The sequence below is a fragment of the Drosophila rhopaloa genome, unplaced genomic scaffold (genome assembly GCF_018152115.1).
Source record: "Drosophila rhopaloa isolate 14029-0021.01 unplaced genomic scaffold, ASM1815211v1 contig_155, whole genome shotgun sequence".
NCBI classification, from domain to species: Eukaryota; Metazoa; Arthropoda; class Insecta; order Diptera; family Drosophilidae; genus Drosophila; species Drosophila rhopaloa.
The window spans coordinates 3,583,316-3,598,919 of NW_025335034.1; the positions used below are offsets into that span (position 1 = coordinate 3,583,316).

Genomic DNA, 15,604 nt, shown 5'->3' on the forward strand with positions numbered 1-15,604 from the left:
GTTCCACTCACTCAATATTCCGAGCTACCCAGTACTTCGCCCACGTACCTAATTTCGGTCGTAATTTCTTATGTACTGACCCCCAAAAAACTCCGTGTAAGCTGCCCAAGATTAATGACTTTCTCCCACCCGCTGACGGCAGCTGCCACTGCTGATCTGTGTGTGTGTATGTGTATTTTTTAATAATTAATGCATAAATAATGATTTACACAAACTGTGGTCAGCCGCTGAGTGGATCACGAAACCGGAAAAAATGGTAGATGGCGAGGACGAAAGAAGAGCGCGAAAATGAAAGAAAAGTTTGGGGAAAGTAACAATAACTAACCTTATTTTGCTGCTGTTGCTGCTGCTGTTGCAGTGTTGCTGCTGTGCTGATGTTGCTGCTGTGTTGATGTTGCTGCTGCTGCTGTGACTTCCGCTGCTTCTCCCACACTCTCGCTTTCTCACTCTCACAACATCACCAACTGGGAACAGTTAATCCATCATCATTATGATTTTCTTATTATGTTTTCTCGCTCTTAACTTTTAGAAGATGAAAACAATTTTTTGCTGTTTATTTTCGGTTGGGTGTTGCTGTTAGCTTATTTTTTTTATTTGCTGACTTTCTACTCATGTTGGCAGCGACATAATATCTTTTAACTGTTTTATTCTTAAATGTTGCTTTTATTTTTATTTTATGTACATGTGTTTGTGGCACTTTTGAAAAGGCATTTAGAGTCCTGGCATTTCTATTGTTTTTTAATCCCGCTCCTCTCGACTGCTGCAAAAATCTTGTAATTAGCTGCGGAGACAACAATAAGTATAACAACAACAAGTGGCCACTCCGCTTTGTTTTTATTGCCTAATGCAAATTTAATTGCGGTTTAATTTCCAACGCCCCGGCCAGAATGGAAAATGTTCTGTACTTCCCAATGGATTTTTGTGGTAACATTTTGAGACCTTATCATGTTTCTGTTGCCCCAATTTGCCACGCCCCATCACGCACACACAGACGCCCACACGCTGTGCTAGACTATGCTCATTTGCTTCAGCTTTTCCCCCCCAATTTCGCCGCCAACCCGCTTTTCCTTCTGGTGGAAAACTTTCAGCTTATTTTCAGTATTGCCGTTGTTGCTTCTGGCTTTAATGAGCTTCCTCCTGATTGCGGCAAAAATGGGAAAACCATGCAGCTTCCGACTTCAAATGGTGCTGCTAAAAGTATCAGCCCCACTTGCCACCTGCGCAAATTAGCTGCACCGGCATTATATAAATGAAATGCAGGCAATTTGAGGATAAATTTAAAAGGTGTCGTAAATAAGAAAACAACTATCCTCAAGGAAACAGCGTATTTGTCCGTGCATTAAGTAGCATAAATTTCTGTAAATAGATGTTCATTCATATTAGTTAAGGACCTTAAATGTAATGAAATGAGACTGTACACTTTTGTATTATTTGCGAAGCAGCTAGCTAAAAGACATCTATGCTATGAAGTACTCCTGTTAAATATGTTGGTATCCTAATAATAGCCTAAAATACGTCTGTTGATATTATAAATTTTGAATAAATGTTGTTTATAAATATCATTGTTTTTATCATATTTTATTTTACCGGCTTAGTTTTTTTAGCCACTTGACCACTTTCCAGTTTAATAAAGAGAACATTTACAAAAGTTATACTTGGATTCGGTTGTTTAAACAATACGGTTTCCACACCGAACAAGTGTGTTTTAATCTGAAATTTGTATAAAATATTTATAGTTCCGAATATTTTCGAATAACTAAAGACTTTAAATATTTAATCGAAATATTTTGTTTATCAATAGGGACTTATTAGCTTTTACTATTTAATTATTAGCCTTAAACATACTATTATTCACTTTAAAATTACAAAATATTTAAATTAAACTCAACAATATAGAATCAAGTTTTTTAAACTTATTATTATTACTGCAGGAAGTCTTTTTAACATAATCATGTGCCAAGTTCAACAAATAAAAAATAATCGTATAATTATGAGCTTCAGTATTGTTTTTTTGTGTCTACATTCCCCAATAAAAACTGCCCGCCGCCAAAGTGACTTTCAATGCCTCATTGGGCAATGCCAGCAAAATTCTTGGAAATCGCTTGGCACCCAATAGCAATCATTACGCCTCGACTTGGGCACAACTCAAGTGCAACAGTGCGTATGCGTTATCCAAAGTTTGAACAACAATTGTTGCCTTGGTAATTGTGGGTGAAACCGAGTGCCGTTGTCGTTGCCAGCTGATGGGCGGGTAGCAGCTGTTATCACATCCTAATGCTAATGCGATTTTCATTGCTGGTGCTGTATCGACGGCATTATCGTCCCCGCCCCTGCCTAAAACTCCCCCTTTTCCGCAAGTCTGGAATTACAGTGCAAAGCGAAATTCATAGCATACTTATGGCAGCTGGCTGAGGCTAACGATGCCTTTGGCTGTCTTCAGATGCTGCTGCTGCTGCCGAAGATGATGATGGCTTATGTAACTAGTGCTGCATAAATCCGTGCACACACACACAAACTCGGGCAGAGGCCCACGAAATACTTGTATCTGTTCCTGGCTGCTCCTTAACTATTCAAATGACATTTCTTGTGTTTTTTTTTCTCCTCAGACATTTCCATTTCCACCTCTCTGGCTGTTTGTGTGTGTATGTGGGGCAGTTGTGTCTGCAGCAGTGGTAATTCTTTTGGCGCACTCATGCCCCGTGCTGCTGATGCTGCGTGCTTTTAACACTAACAAGCATCAGCAAAAGAACTAGAACCAACGGAGTGGACGTTTGTCGTTGTCTGACTTGAAGTGAGCGTGTGGGGGGGAGGGGGAAGGTTTTGGAGGCTTTGGTGGTCCTGCGACCCACACGAACGCACTAGCACCAACACTTACACTCACACTCACGCAAGCACATCTATTTCACTTCACTACCACACACGTTCTCTTAGACTTGGCCCGGTTCGGTTGGCTTTGGCTTTGGTTTTGGCTTTTGGCAGCGACTTGGCTTGCGGATCTGCTGACGGATGCTGCTGCTGCTGCTGCTCTCGTTGCTGTTCATCTCCCGTCGATGGACCATTTTTGACTGGCTTCCAATCGAAGCCATTGGCTGCCTTTCGTCGCCATTCTCGCTTTGGCCAGCAGCATGGATCCCGTAACAGTGGCAGTGGCTGTGGCTGCCTCTGCCTCTCCGACTGTTGTTGCTGCTGTGCTCTGCTCACCTCTTATACGAGGTGAATCTTTCCAAAAAAGAGAGAATCCCCTTCGGAGAGAGCAATCGGATGGCGAAAACACTGCTCTTGTTGCATTTCCACAGGCCCACCGAGTCAAAGATAACGCACGTGAGTCGCTGGAGTTGCCAGATGGATCCAGAACTTATGGACTCAGCCGAAAATGTGGACTGGGATATACCCTAGAATGTTGGCAAAATTATAGAGAATAATAAAAAGTTGGCCGTTTCGTGTTGATTTTAAAATATTATTCGGTTGTAAAGTATGATAGATAATGGTTTAAATTCCATTTTTTAAATTCAATATAGAGCGAGCGATAGGTTTTAAATTACATTTTGGTATAGATTTTTAACATACTAAGACAGAAAACACGATTTTATTTTTTCAAGTTTTTCAACGTTTTAAAGATAATGTTATAAAGGTAACCTGGAAGAAAACCTCAAAATAACAAAAAATTTTAAATGGATGATTAGAGTTATAGAGTAAATATTAAATTTATCGATTTTGAAAGAAACAATTCCATTGAAGGTGGATTCATATTATTTTTTTTTTAATGTAACCATAATATTATCGTATACCAGGCCTCTTATATAATTTGTAATATGATGGCAACGTTAAAAAATTATTTTAAGAAACTCTCTTATACATTGAGTCTCACTCTCTCTCTCTATCTCTGTAGCAAATTTCACTCTTCTCGCGCATGCTCATTTGCGGGCAAAACAACTTCATATTTCGGGCAGAAGGACAACAAAGGAATCCCACCATCAAACAGGCACACTTACATACCCATATAGAACACCACAAGACCCAAACTCGTTTAGTTGCCGCGTTGACAACTTTGTGGCAGGCAGCAAACAAACAAACTGGTCCTGAATGTTGGCAGGGGTGTTGTTGGAGGGGCTGCAATTGCAGTGTGAGAAGGCAAATGCAGCGTCTTTGTCGGAGGTTGGCCTGAGCATTGACCTGCTTAGACAGCTGAGAGATTTATAACTCCCTTGCACGGGAATGGGAGTAACGGCATTAAAGGGCAAATAAATCTAGAGTTAAACTTTTGACACTGTCTCGGCAAGGAGCCACGAAGGCATTTCCTTCCGCTTCCCTCGACTTCCGGTTGGAATCTGTCTGCCCTGTCTGCCCTGTCAGCGGCCAACAAAAGGAGTGACACTCTCACACACAGTCGCATATACACTCGCACAAGTGCACGGAGAGAAATAACTTTAGAGTACAAAATATTTACCTTTTTATACCCTTCTAGAGGGTATTATATTTTGGTCAAAAGTGTGCAACGCAGTGAAGGAGACATTTCCGACCCTATAAAGTATATATATTCTTGATCAGGATCGCGTCCTGAGTTGATATAAGCATGTCCGTCTGTCCGTCTGTCTGTCCGTCTGTCCGTCTGTCTGTTTCTTCGCAAATTAGTCTCTCAGCTTTAAAGATATCGAATTGAAACTTTGCACACACCCTTCTTTCCTTTGCACGCAGTATATAAGTCGGAACGGCCGGGATCGGCCGACTATATACTATAGCCGCCATATAACTGATTGATCGGAAATGCCATAACTTTGGAGTTTTTAAAGTTTTTTATGAGTATTAAGAATGCATCATATGAATAATTTTGGAGAATATAATTTACAGAATATTCTGCATATCAACTTCGGATCCGCCCGAAGTTAGCTTTCTTTTCTAGTTATGTTTTTTATGGTAATAAAAATACACAATTTCTAGATTATTTTCTTAATAATAAAAGATTTCGTTTTTGATGTAACTTGGTAAAAAGATTTATATTCGGGGAAAAATATTTTATAATAAAAATAATATCACAGTTGCATAAATAAAATTGTATAGAGCTAAGTCTCATTTAGATGGCCTCAGAAACAATTTATACGAATAAAGAATCCAAAGCAAAAAATATTTATTTCATAAAATCTTTAAAATTCTTTGTGTCGTTGGTGTTTTACAAAGCATATACCGACCATTTCATTTTTATTTTAATTCTCAACTGTAATACTGTACCGTTCTCTCAGTGCAGTTATTTACAAAATATACGGATAGAATTTATGAGCGCCCGACACCTCTTTCCCAAAATCTTATAAAACTCGGGAATAAATAATAATAATTCTTGCGCTTTTCTGTGCCAGTCCGTTGTTGTCCGCATTTCTCACATTTCGTTGCCATTCTTATGACAATGTCAACATTTCTTTTGCTTCTCTAATGGCCTGACAAGAGCACACACAAACCACGCGCACCTACATATATGTATTTTCAATCGGTTGTTGTTTTCTCTTGTCGGTTATGCATAGCCATAAATTTTGGTAAAAGCTTCTCTAGGTCGAGGGCTACGGCAGTCCGAAAATAAAGCGGATAATTTCTGATGCTGACACATTCGCACACAGGCACAAAAAAGGAAAGGACCCCGTACACACAGTAACCAATTGTTGTTTTCGCCATTTTTTGTTTGTCATTTAACAGATTTTTCTGTCCTCGCTCCGTATTGATTTCTAATTTTTCCTTCGTAGGCTTAATAAAAAATCTTTGCTCCACATGAATGTGTCGGTGTTTGTTTCTGAGTGTGCGGGAAAGCGAATTTTTATTATGTGTGCGTGTGTGTCGCATTGATTTCGTAATTTATGACCGATTTGATGGATTGCACAAATAACTTTTTATGTTTATTTTTGAGTTTTTATTGTTTTACAACTTGTGGTTGCTTTTGCTGTTGTTCGTGGCATGTCATAAATAAGTGTTGTTCTTTTGGGTGCCTATCAAGGAGATCTAGGTGGTCCGTTCATGGCCATAATGGAAATGATTTCGTTTGGCCAAATGTGGCACTTAAGGTGCGTGAGCAAAAAGTGTTGCCTATATTTGTGGGCAAATCATGAGTAATGGCCGCCACTAAATTAATCTTAAATAATTTCAAAGTGGTATTCCCGCAATAATATGTATATAAAGATATCCCTTTTCACAAATATGTATGTTTAAAGTAACATTTTAAACAAAACTATTAATTAAATTAATTAATTATGTATTAAAAGCAGTGCACACAACAAACGGAATTTTAAAAATTAAGCCCCATTAGTTTATTCATTTAAATTGTAATTGAAATTAAGTACGTGCCACTGGTCATTTGAAATTTGCTCATAATTAATGGTAAAATACTGCAGGGCCTACGATGTCCGCGGTTAGCTAATTGAGCCAAACGCATCTGCGTAATTAAATTTTCAGCCAGAAACCCATAAAAATAAATCATCAAAAAAGAAGGACCTAAAAGGGGAAATATCATGCGGGAACTTGGTTAGCATGAATGAGTTCAGGCCAATTAAACGTTAAATCAATATTGTTAAATCCCGTCACACAAAAAAAGCAGACCACACTGGCGAACATTCACGTATTAATTGGTGTTCGTGAGTCGCCTGCATTTAAATAATCCATGAGCTGACACATCTGTGTCTGGACTCCCATCTATGTATACGGGTTTTAAGCCATGTGAGCCCCGTAAAATAACTGTTTGCTGGTTACTGCATGACCAGCAAACTCTGAACACATTTCGCATTTACATCCCGGCACATAGTTACAATTGCGTTTCAGTAAATGTAATCGTATTAGTAAGTGCTTTGTGATCCTGGCACGTTGACTACATTTTAATATGGCTAGAAACTTATTTCCAATAACTTGTTTAAAAGTTTTGTGTTGTGTATTATTTTTTGATACCATTTCCCTACAGTGTGTGCTTTATAGCTTCTAGATTTAGTTGAAAATACATCGAAGCTTAAGAATTTTTTGAGGGATAATGAAATGACAAAGGAACATTCAGTTTTAATTGTCAAATGGGTTTATTATTTATAAACATATTGATATTTTTATTATGCCGAAATTTAAAATGTCGGCTTTCGTCGACCTCTGCTCAAGGAAAATCGTCTCCGAACTCAACTCTGCAGCCTCTTGTGGTAAACTGAAATAAATAATTAACATTTCTTAAAACGTATGATATTTTCTAGAGAACATACCTAATTCATCACAAAATTAAGAAAGTTATAGGCATTACATAAAATTACTTTCCTACTTTTTTTAATTTACCTTGTTAAAAAAATATATTTTCAAAATTTTTAAAATCGTAATTAAGTTATACGTTCTCCAAAAAATGTTTATCCTTCCAAGAACATAGCTTCGAGAAAAGTTGTCAGTTAGCATAACAAGAATTCATACAAGTTATATAACACATTACTTAGGGCCACTTACCCGATTTATAAACAACTTTGAGCCCAGCCTAATTTCCAAATAATTCAGAATTGACTCCGAGATAAACCCGTAGTCAGCTATTTCATTCAACTACGCCTTCGAGTGGTTCCCACCCATATCATTTCACACTCCGCATTGAACGGATTCAGTAAACATCCTCAGCCGATATTCTAAACATCGGAGCCCCAAAGCGACCCTCGAAGCTCGATAATGTAAACACCGATTTCCGGCAGAATCTCGATTTCAGATTTAATTGCCAAATTTCATCATCCTATTTTGCCGACTCTCTTAATCAATTTTTAAAGATAAAATCCCTTAAGCCGAGGTTTGATTATTAATCATTCAGCCCAAATGCAGCAGTCCGTTTTTGATATCCGAAAGAATAAGACCAATAGAAGTGAATTAAGTATAAGATCGGAGCAGTGAACTATTTTAAAAGCAACCTATGAAATGTTAGTGATAAGTAAAGTTATTGTAATTAAATAAAAATACATTTTTTTAACCGAATCACTAAGGAGAAAGTTAATTTACACACATTCAACGCATAACATTAATTTTTAGTACAAAAAATCTATTTTTTCGAAAACTCTTGATAGATTAAATTTGCGAAGTTTATTTACAGTTTCAGAAATATACATACACTTATTGCATAATTAACATAACAACTTTGTAAGGAAAGAAATCAATAAATTTGGTATGATAAATACAAGGTTAATTTGTTTATAATTAGGTGCATTAGGGAATATCACACCCCTCGTTATTGATTTAAAATTGCTTTAAAGGGTAAAGGGCTAATAATCTGTCTAGATATCACAAAATATTAATTATTTATTAAGCAGCAAGAAGTTTAAAATTTAAAATTGTATGTTAATAATTTTGCTTTCCTTTTTTTCTTAAATGTTATTTAATAACTTATGTCATTCCCGAGCTAAATTCTTCCATTTAATCTTTTACCAATTTGTGGCTTAAAAAAAGTTTTTTGTTGAACCGATGTTTAAAAACAAACAAAAGTGATTGTTACCTTCTACAGCCCAGTTTCCGATGATATCGTGTTTGATTTGTCTTCCTGCGCCTATTAAGCCTTGGTGCTTTCGAACTGAGAATGAAAAAATGAACGAGGACAAGGAACTATCCGTCAGGCGGAGCACACACATTTCCATGCAAATGGGTATATATAGGTTATTTTTTGGGTCAGCGATTTGGGGAAGGCCCCGTGGCAGCGGTTGGGTGCGGGGTGCCCCTCCCCCACGTCTCGTCGGCACTTAAGGCCAACAAATACAAACAGGCATAATAAAATAATCGATGCTTTTAAAATTTGCATAAGTTCGGATACCACAGATGCTACACAAGAGGAGCCAGAGGAGCGTATTTCCATATCCCATTTCCCCATTGCGCATACGCCGCGTAGACAGGGCCAGGGTAAGACCTGAGTCCTAGACCTGGAGACGCGGCAGTGGCGGTCGGCAAGTTCGTGGGCGTTCGACTTAATTGTGGGAATTCGGCGACTGCCACGCACCCATCACATGGATGGACGTGGCTAAAAAGTTGAATTTTTAAGTACTCCAAGGCGGTTCGAAGGCCCGAGACCCATATACTTTCATTATCATGTGTGGGTCGGAGTGAAAGTTTCAGGGCTCCGACTGAACGTGGCCTTGTTGCAGCCGTGGGAACTCTGCCCTCAAAGTACACGTCCTTATGTACTGCCAAGCAACCACCTAGTAGACGAAAGGAGCAATCACTCGCCTGGCAGAGCTTGTTAACCTTCCAGATTTCACATTTCATTAACGTCGAAATCGCCCTGCTGGCAGGTTAACTTTGTCCTGGTTTTTTAAACACTTGTAATAAATTAAGTTATTCCGGTATTGCCTAAGTGAGTGAAATGTTTACCTAAACGCGCATTAAGTTGCACTCAGTTTAGAAGCGTTTGCAAGATAACAATCGCATATCTTAAGATACAACAGCAAGGTAAACTTGTGATCTTTAAATGTAAAACTAAGACTGTTTAGCGTAAACTTTGCAATAAACTTTATTAAATTATTACCGTGCTAAAATTTAAGCTTAAAGTAAATTTAATAGACACATTTTCAATCTTTTTGGCGAACTCTTTATAATATAAAATTATATTTAAATAAGTGTGTGTTGCAAAAACAATTAAATTGATTTGATATACAATTAGCTAGCATACGTATCAAAATAATTAATAACTCGATTAAAACTTTTGCACCAGAAAAGTTTCTTCCAACCCAAATTCGAGCTATGAAATTCACATTCACCATTTTCATAGCAATTTAAGAGAAATGTTTAAATGTTTAATATTGGCTGAAAGCTAAACGAGCACTAAATAAACGACCTATTAAAACGGCGCAGAATACGTGTATGAATAAAACATGCGAAACTGATTAATTTTCGAACAGGAATTCTTCATCACCCACAAAACCAAGGCCCAATCACACAGACGGAATCTGGGAAAGATTTCACTTTCGCCCCACCATCACTTTATCCATTAGCAATAATTGCTAATTATATTGGCGAAACCCAATTAATTTTGTCGTGCTATTTTCCGCTGCTCCATAGAATGACGACCTCGATGCAGCCGAACAAGTATACGGGCCTGGTGGCCGATTTGATGCCCAATATTCGGGCGATGAAGTACTCGGGCCTGTTTATGCACAACTTCACGGGCGGCAGTGCGTTCATGAAGAAGGTGTACTCCTCGGTGCACCTGGTGTTCCTGCTGATGCAGTTCGCCTTCATCCTGGTCAACATGGCCCTCAACGCCGAGGAGGTGAACGAGCTGTCGGGCAACACGATTACCACTCTGTTCTTCACCCACTGCATAACTAAGTTCATCTACTTGGCTGTCAACCAGAAGAATTTCTACAGGTGAGCCACAAATGGGAACTAATCACGTTAAGCCAAATATTTTTATTTGTCTACAATATGTCTAAGGTTTATTCACTTCAAAGAGTTTTTATTAAGGGATAAAAAAAAATAAAAAAAATAAAATAAGGGATAAATAAAAATATCAATAATTTCAAATTCAATTCTTATTTATATTTAATTAGGAAATAGTTATAACAATTCAAAAATTATTTTTTAATCTAATAGTTAGCCTATCAAGTTTAATATTTTTAAGCGGGTAAAATTTAATGGAAATCCAATTGCAATGTATGATACAGAGTAAATATATTATTAAAGATAAAAAGAGTTATCCTACCAATATAAGTATGAGTAAACAACTCTATGTTTCCCTGCGCAGGACCTTGAATATCTGGAACCAGGTTAACACGCATCCCTTGTTCGCCGAATCGGATGCTCGCTACCACTCGATCGCCCTGGCCAAGATGCGGAAGCTGTTCTTTCTGGTGATGCTGACCACCGTGGCATCGGCCACCGCCTGGACCACGATCACCTTCTTCGGGGACAGCGTCAAGATGGTGGTGGACCATGAAACGAACTCCAGCATTCCGGTGGAGATACCGCGGCTCCCGATCAAGTCCTTCTATCCGTGGAACGCCAGCCACGGCTTGTTCTACATGATCAGCTTCGCCTTTCAGATCTACTACGTCCTCTTCTCGATGATCCACTCGAACCTGTGCGACGTGATGTTCTGCTCCTGGCTAATCTTTGCTTGCGAGCAGCTGCAGCACTTGAAGGGCATCATGAAGCCCCTGATGGAGCTATCGGCCTCTCTGGACACCTACAGGCCGAATTCGGCGGCCCTTTTCAGGTCTTTATCGGCCAATTCCAAGTCGGAGCTCATTCACAACGAAGGTATGTATCAAAGTTTGCAAATATTAATGTTTTCCAGCATTTGGTATTTAAAATGTTGTATCCGAAATAATGACTATTTATTAAATTCCTATCGCATTCTCTAATTAGCATCCACTTATAGTCATTAAAATCATCTATATTTCACAATATTTGTCTAGGGCAATAGCTTAACAATTAAATATATCCTTTTGCCTCTTTTTATATATGGGGTTTCAAAATGTTTTCAAAAAAAGATTGAAAATCAAAATGTCAGTTTCAACCAGTTAAAACTAGATATACTTGATATATCTTACAACTTCGAAGTTTGCTTTTGAAAACTTTGTAATCGAAAGCTAAAGGAATATAAATGCTTTTGTAAATTGCTCAGGCCGAAGCAAAGGCAACTTTTGGTTTATTAATTAAGGCAATATATTGTCCAAAATATATAGATAGTTTAACATTACAAAAATCTTTGTATCTGTGTAATTTGAGGGTTTTTAATAATTTTAATCGAGTTATGACCAAAATCACTTTTCGTTAAAGTACATGTTAGTGAATCAATAAACCGTGTAAAACGCGTCATGACGAGCTGTATTTTAATTACAGAAAAGGACCCCGCCACCGACATGGACATGTCGGGCGTCTACAGCTCGAAAGCGGATTGGGGCGCCCAGTTTCGAGCACCCTCGACGCTGCAGTCCTTCGGCGGAAATGGGGGCGGTGGCAACGGGATGGTGAACGGGGCTAATCCCAATGGCCTGACCAAAAAACAGGAGATGATGGTGCGCAGTGCCATCAAGTACTGGGTGGAGCGGCACAAGCACGTGGTGCGGTGAGTTCAAATCCTTGCCAAATTTAACCGACTATTTGAAGGGGACTCTGGCTGCAGTGACGATGAGTGGTGGGCGGGGAAAGCCATGTCCAGTGATTGCAACTGGGTGACTTCCATGGGTTGTGCGGTATGACTCACACCTGACCACAAAAGGCCTGGGACTTAAAACTAATTGCATCCAGTTGAAGAGTTTACAGAGACACTTGATTATACATGGAATCGAATTGGAATATGCTCTTGAAATCAAAAAAATCGAAGTACTGTTTAAAGCTTCCAGCTTTCTATTTAAAGTTCAAGGCGTAAACTTTTTAAACATTTTCAAAACCCTTCCACATTTTTCTGCATTTTTGCATGTTAAAATATTTTTGTTTAGTGTATAATTATTATTAATTATTATACCTTTTTTTTGCATTTAAAAACCAAATGAATGTCTCTAAATTATTAAATGCTAGTTGGCTTTTTGAGCGTTAAAAGCTATCAGACTAGAAATCCAGCTTTCAAAACAATTTTTAAAACAACTGTGTTCATTGATTAGGCGTGGACAAATCCCTGCAGCTTGTTTGATTTATTTGATTATTTCCCCAGTTGCAATCATTGTTTGAGGGCCCCTAGAGTGATGGCCTTGTTTGTCCTGCCCAACAATTGGCTTAGCTATTTGTGTGAGCTGTTGTTGATCAAAATATTGACTCGAGTATTGCCTGTTGTCGTCCCCCTTTCAAATTTCCCCCTCCTCACAGCTTGGTTGCTGCCATTGGTGATACGTACGGAGCCGCCCTTCTGCTGCACATGTTGACCTCGACCATCAAGCTGACCCTGTTGGCCTACCAAGCCACCAAAATCAACGGAGTGAACGTCTACGCCTTCACAGTCGTCGGGTACCTGGGCTACGCCTTGGCCCAGGTGTTTCACTTCTGCATCTTTGGCAATCGATTGATTGAGGAGGTGAGCTTTCAAAAATACGGGCTCTAAGCAAAGGGCTATAGAAATATTTTTGTTTCGTTTGAACTACTTTTTTTAAAAATTCATGTTGATAAAATATTTCACTTTTTAAGCCAAAAGTCTGTTAACTAGAGTAATAAAACTAAAAGTGGCTTTTTGATTTTTGGTTTAACTTTGGAATAACATTAGTAATCAAATAAGAGTTCTATTGACTTGAGATTAACTATTCTATGTATTGACCCTTTAGACAGTCGGATTTAGTTCAGTTTTTTCCTATTTTTGTATTTTATAACTTAAATTTTAAAAATTAAATGGTGATATATATGTGTTTATATCTATTCCGAACTGATCTGAATTGTAAATTTCAACTGTGTTAAGGCCTCTTCAACTTATGATGGAGGGAACCATTTTCATTACAAAGAGATTGATAATACTGTTGCATTTTCCAGAGTTCGTCTGTCATGGAGGCCGCCTACTCGTGCCACTGGTACGATGGTTCCGAGGAGGCCAAGACCTTCGTCCAGATCGTGTGCCAGCAGTGCCAGAAGGCTATGAGCATATCGGGGGCAAAGTTCTTCACCGTTTCCTTGGACTTGTTTGCCTCGGTGCGTGGCATTTGATTTATTGTTAAAAAAAATTATTAAAAATTAATCTAAATGCACTTAAACTTTCCCTGATTCGCAGGTTCTCGGTGCGGTTGTCACCTACTTCATGGTGCTGGTGCAGCTCAAGTGAGCTGCCAGTGGAGTTTACAGATTTTTTGTGCCAGGAAAGCGAATGCCAAGGAGCCAGCGTGCTAAACCAACCCCCCAAACGCCCAGTCACAGTGCCCATACACCGCCCCCACCTCTGTGCAACCAGCAATATTGTAGAGCAATTATAACGCAAATTATATATTTTATACCAGCGACAAGCGAACCTCGAGGGGCAACATGGAAACATACTGGGGCAAATAGAAGCCTGCAAATATTTATCGATTTTGTACACGTATAGAGCTTTCAATGTGAACTCAAGATGCAAACCAAATAAATGTGTAGTGCAAATGCAAGACTTTGAAGGGAAATGATGAAGGGTGAATAATATTCGAATAATATGTTTTCTTTTAATGTAGCCGTTACTCGTTAGAGTAACAGGGTATATTGTAATTGATTTAAATATTTTCATTTGCAAGAAAATATTTTAATATTTAGCTTTGAATACAAGAGATGGCTATAGCGACTTCATCAATTAGTTATAATTCAATAATTATCGGGGCTGTTCACATGATAAGTGTGGAATTTAATGGCCCAGACGGCGAGTTTTACGCATCACTGACTTGCATGCTCGCAGTTTTTCTCGGCAGATGTGCAAAACGAACTTAATTTAATTTGAATTTTTAAATCCAATCTGTTGGGCTATTTTAGTTTTGGCAAGTGTTGGAGCAACAGAAGCAACTGTTAGCAATCGTCCACAGTTGCAGCGAGCAATTAAATGTGGCAAAAGTGTTATTCCGAATCGCACTCTCGAGTGTGGATCTCCACATACTTAGCTCCATTTACCTCTCCTATATTTTGCCGTTTTGAAAGCGCACTTTATGGTTTTCCAAATTGCCCAACTGGGCTGTCTGACTCCGCTACAAGTTGAGTTTGAACCAACAACAAGAAAACGCTTCACAACGCGAACTTTTAATGCGGCCACGCTCTGTACATTCGGCCGAAGTTTTTATTTCTTGCAGCTTTCATAAAACAAAAACGAAAAGCGAACAAAAAGTGACTATAACTAAAATTGCGCCAAGAGTGTGAGCCAGGTGAGGTAAGATGAGGTGGAGCGTAGAAGTATCTGCTGACTACCAGACCCCTTCCCAGCTTACTGCTTCTTACTGTTAATTTCTTTATTGCGCACACTTTCGTCTGCCAATGAAAGTTTCTTGACTTTGGAAATGCAACAACAGCCACTACAAAAACTACTTAATTTATAAGTCTATGGTTTAATTAGTTTTCTTTCTTTCGTGTCTTGTTTTATTTTTGGGGCCACTAGGAGGGCAGCAACATCTTCCTGTTCTTGTCTGCAGTTTTAGTAATTTATGCGAATTTTTCAGCCTCATTTGTCAATCGGCGGTGCGATTTCTATTCGGGTTTTTAATATAACGTTACACGAATGGAGTCATTAACATATCAACATACCATACATTTCGCTCCACTCTCTTAATGGCATTTTTATAGAGCCCTAAGTACGTTACCTGTTTGGTTTACATAACTCTACTCTTCTGCAGCAATTGTCGTTTCTTGGTGTCAATGAGTAACGGAGAAATTGATGCGTTCACGAAATTAGCTCTTAAATATTTCCATAATATTGAATTCAGCAAGCCAGATTTTGTGATGTAAGAATACATCTTATTTCGAGCTGCCCTGATCCCGTTATCAACTACATATCATAATTATAACGAGTCCACTCGCACATAGTTTTCAGTTGGAGTTCCCGTTTTCAAAAGAAAGACTAGTTGTTCATTTTTCGAGCATTAGTTCCACTATTCAGATAAATACTGAAATTATAACTTTACACGTTTTTATTTAAAATTTGTGCATGACTGAACGCTTGTTGTCAAGCCGTTTTCCAATTGATTTCGACTAGTCTTAGTTATTAAATAAGTAATGA

General features: G+C 38.5%; 2 protein-coding genes across 5 annotated transcripts in view; one reads left to right on the top strand and one right to left on the bottom strand.

Annotated features, from left to right (window-relative positions):
* The window catches only part of LOC108037762 (ras-like protein family member 10B), a 43,896-nt gene extending 40,848 nt beyond the window's left edge, over window positions 1-3,048 (bottom strand). Inside the window, exons 1-2 of the mRNA XM_044457240.1 lie at window positions 2,876-3,048; window positions 326-760 (exon numbers count right to left, since the gene is read on the bottom strand). The gene's annotated coding sequence lies outside the window, so the exon portion shown is untranslated. The remainder of the gene's footprint in view (window positions 1-325; window positions 761-2,875) is intronic.
* Window positions 3,049-6,775: 3,727 nt separating this feature from the next.
* Window positions 6,776-14,013, top strand: LOC108046703 (odorant receptor coreceptor). Of its 4 annotated transcripts, none has more exons than XM_044456839.1 (7): window positions 6,776-6,812; window positions 10,021-10,329; window positions 10,706-11,220; window positions 11,806-12,031; window positions 12,769-12,973; window positions 13,420-13,575; window positions 13,655-14,013. In XM_044456839.1, exons 2-7 carry the CDS (start codon window positions 10,022-10,024, stop codon window positions 13,703-13,705), a joined length of 1,461 nt encoding a protein of 486 aa, XP_044312774.1. In that variant the 5' UTR covers window positions 6,776-6,812; window position 10,021; the 3' UTR covers window positions 13,706-14,013. The 4 variants fall into 4 exon arrangements, with proteins under 4 accessions (XP_044312774.1, XP_016982165.1, XP_044312773.1 ...); XM_017126676.2 differs by lacking the exon at window positions 6,776-6,812 and adding an exon at window positions 9,233-9,316; XM_044456838.1 differs by lacking the exon at window positions 6,776-6,812 and adding an exon at window positions 9,245-9,411 and having other exon boundaries at window positions 9,861-10,329.
* The last annotated feature ends 1,591 nt before the right edge of the window (window positions 14,014-15,604 follow it).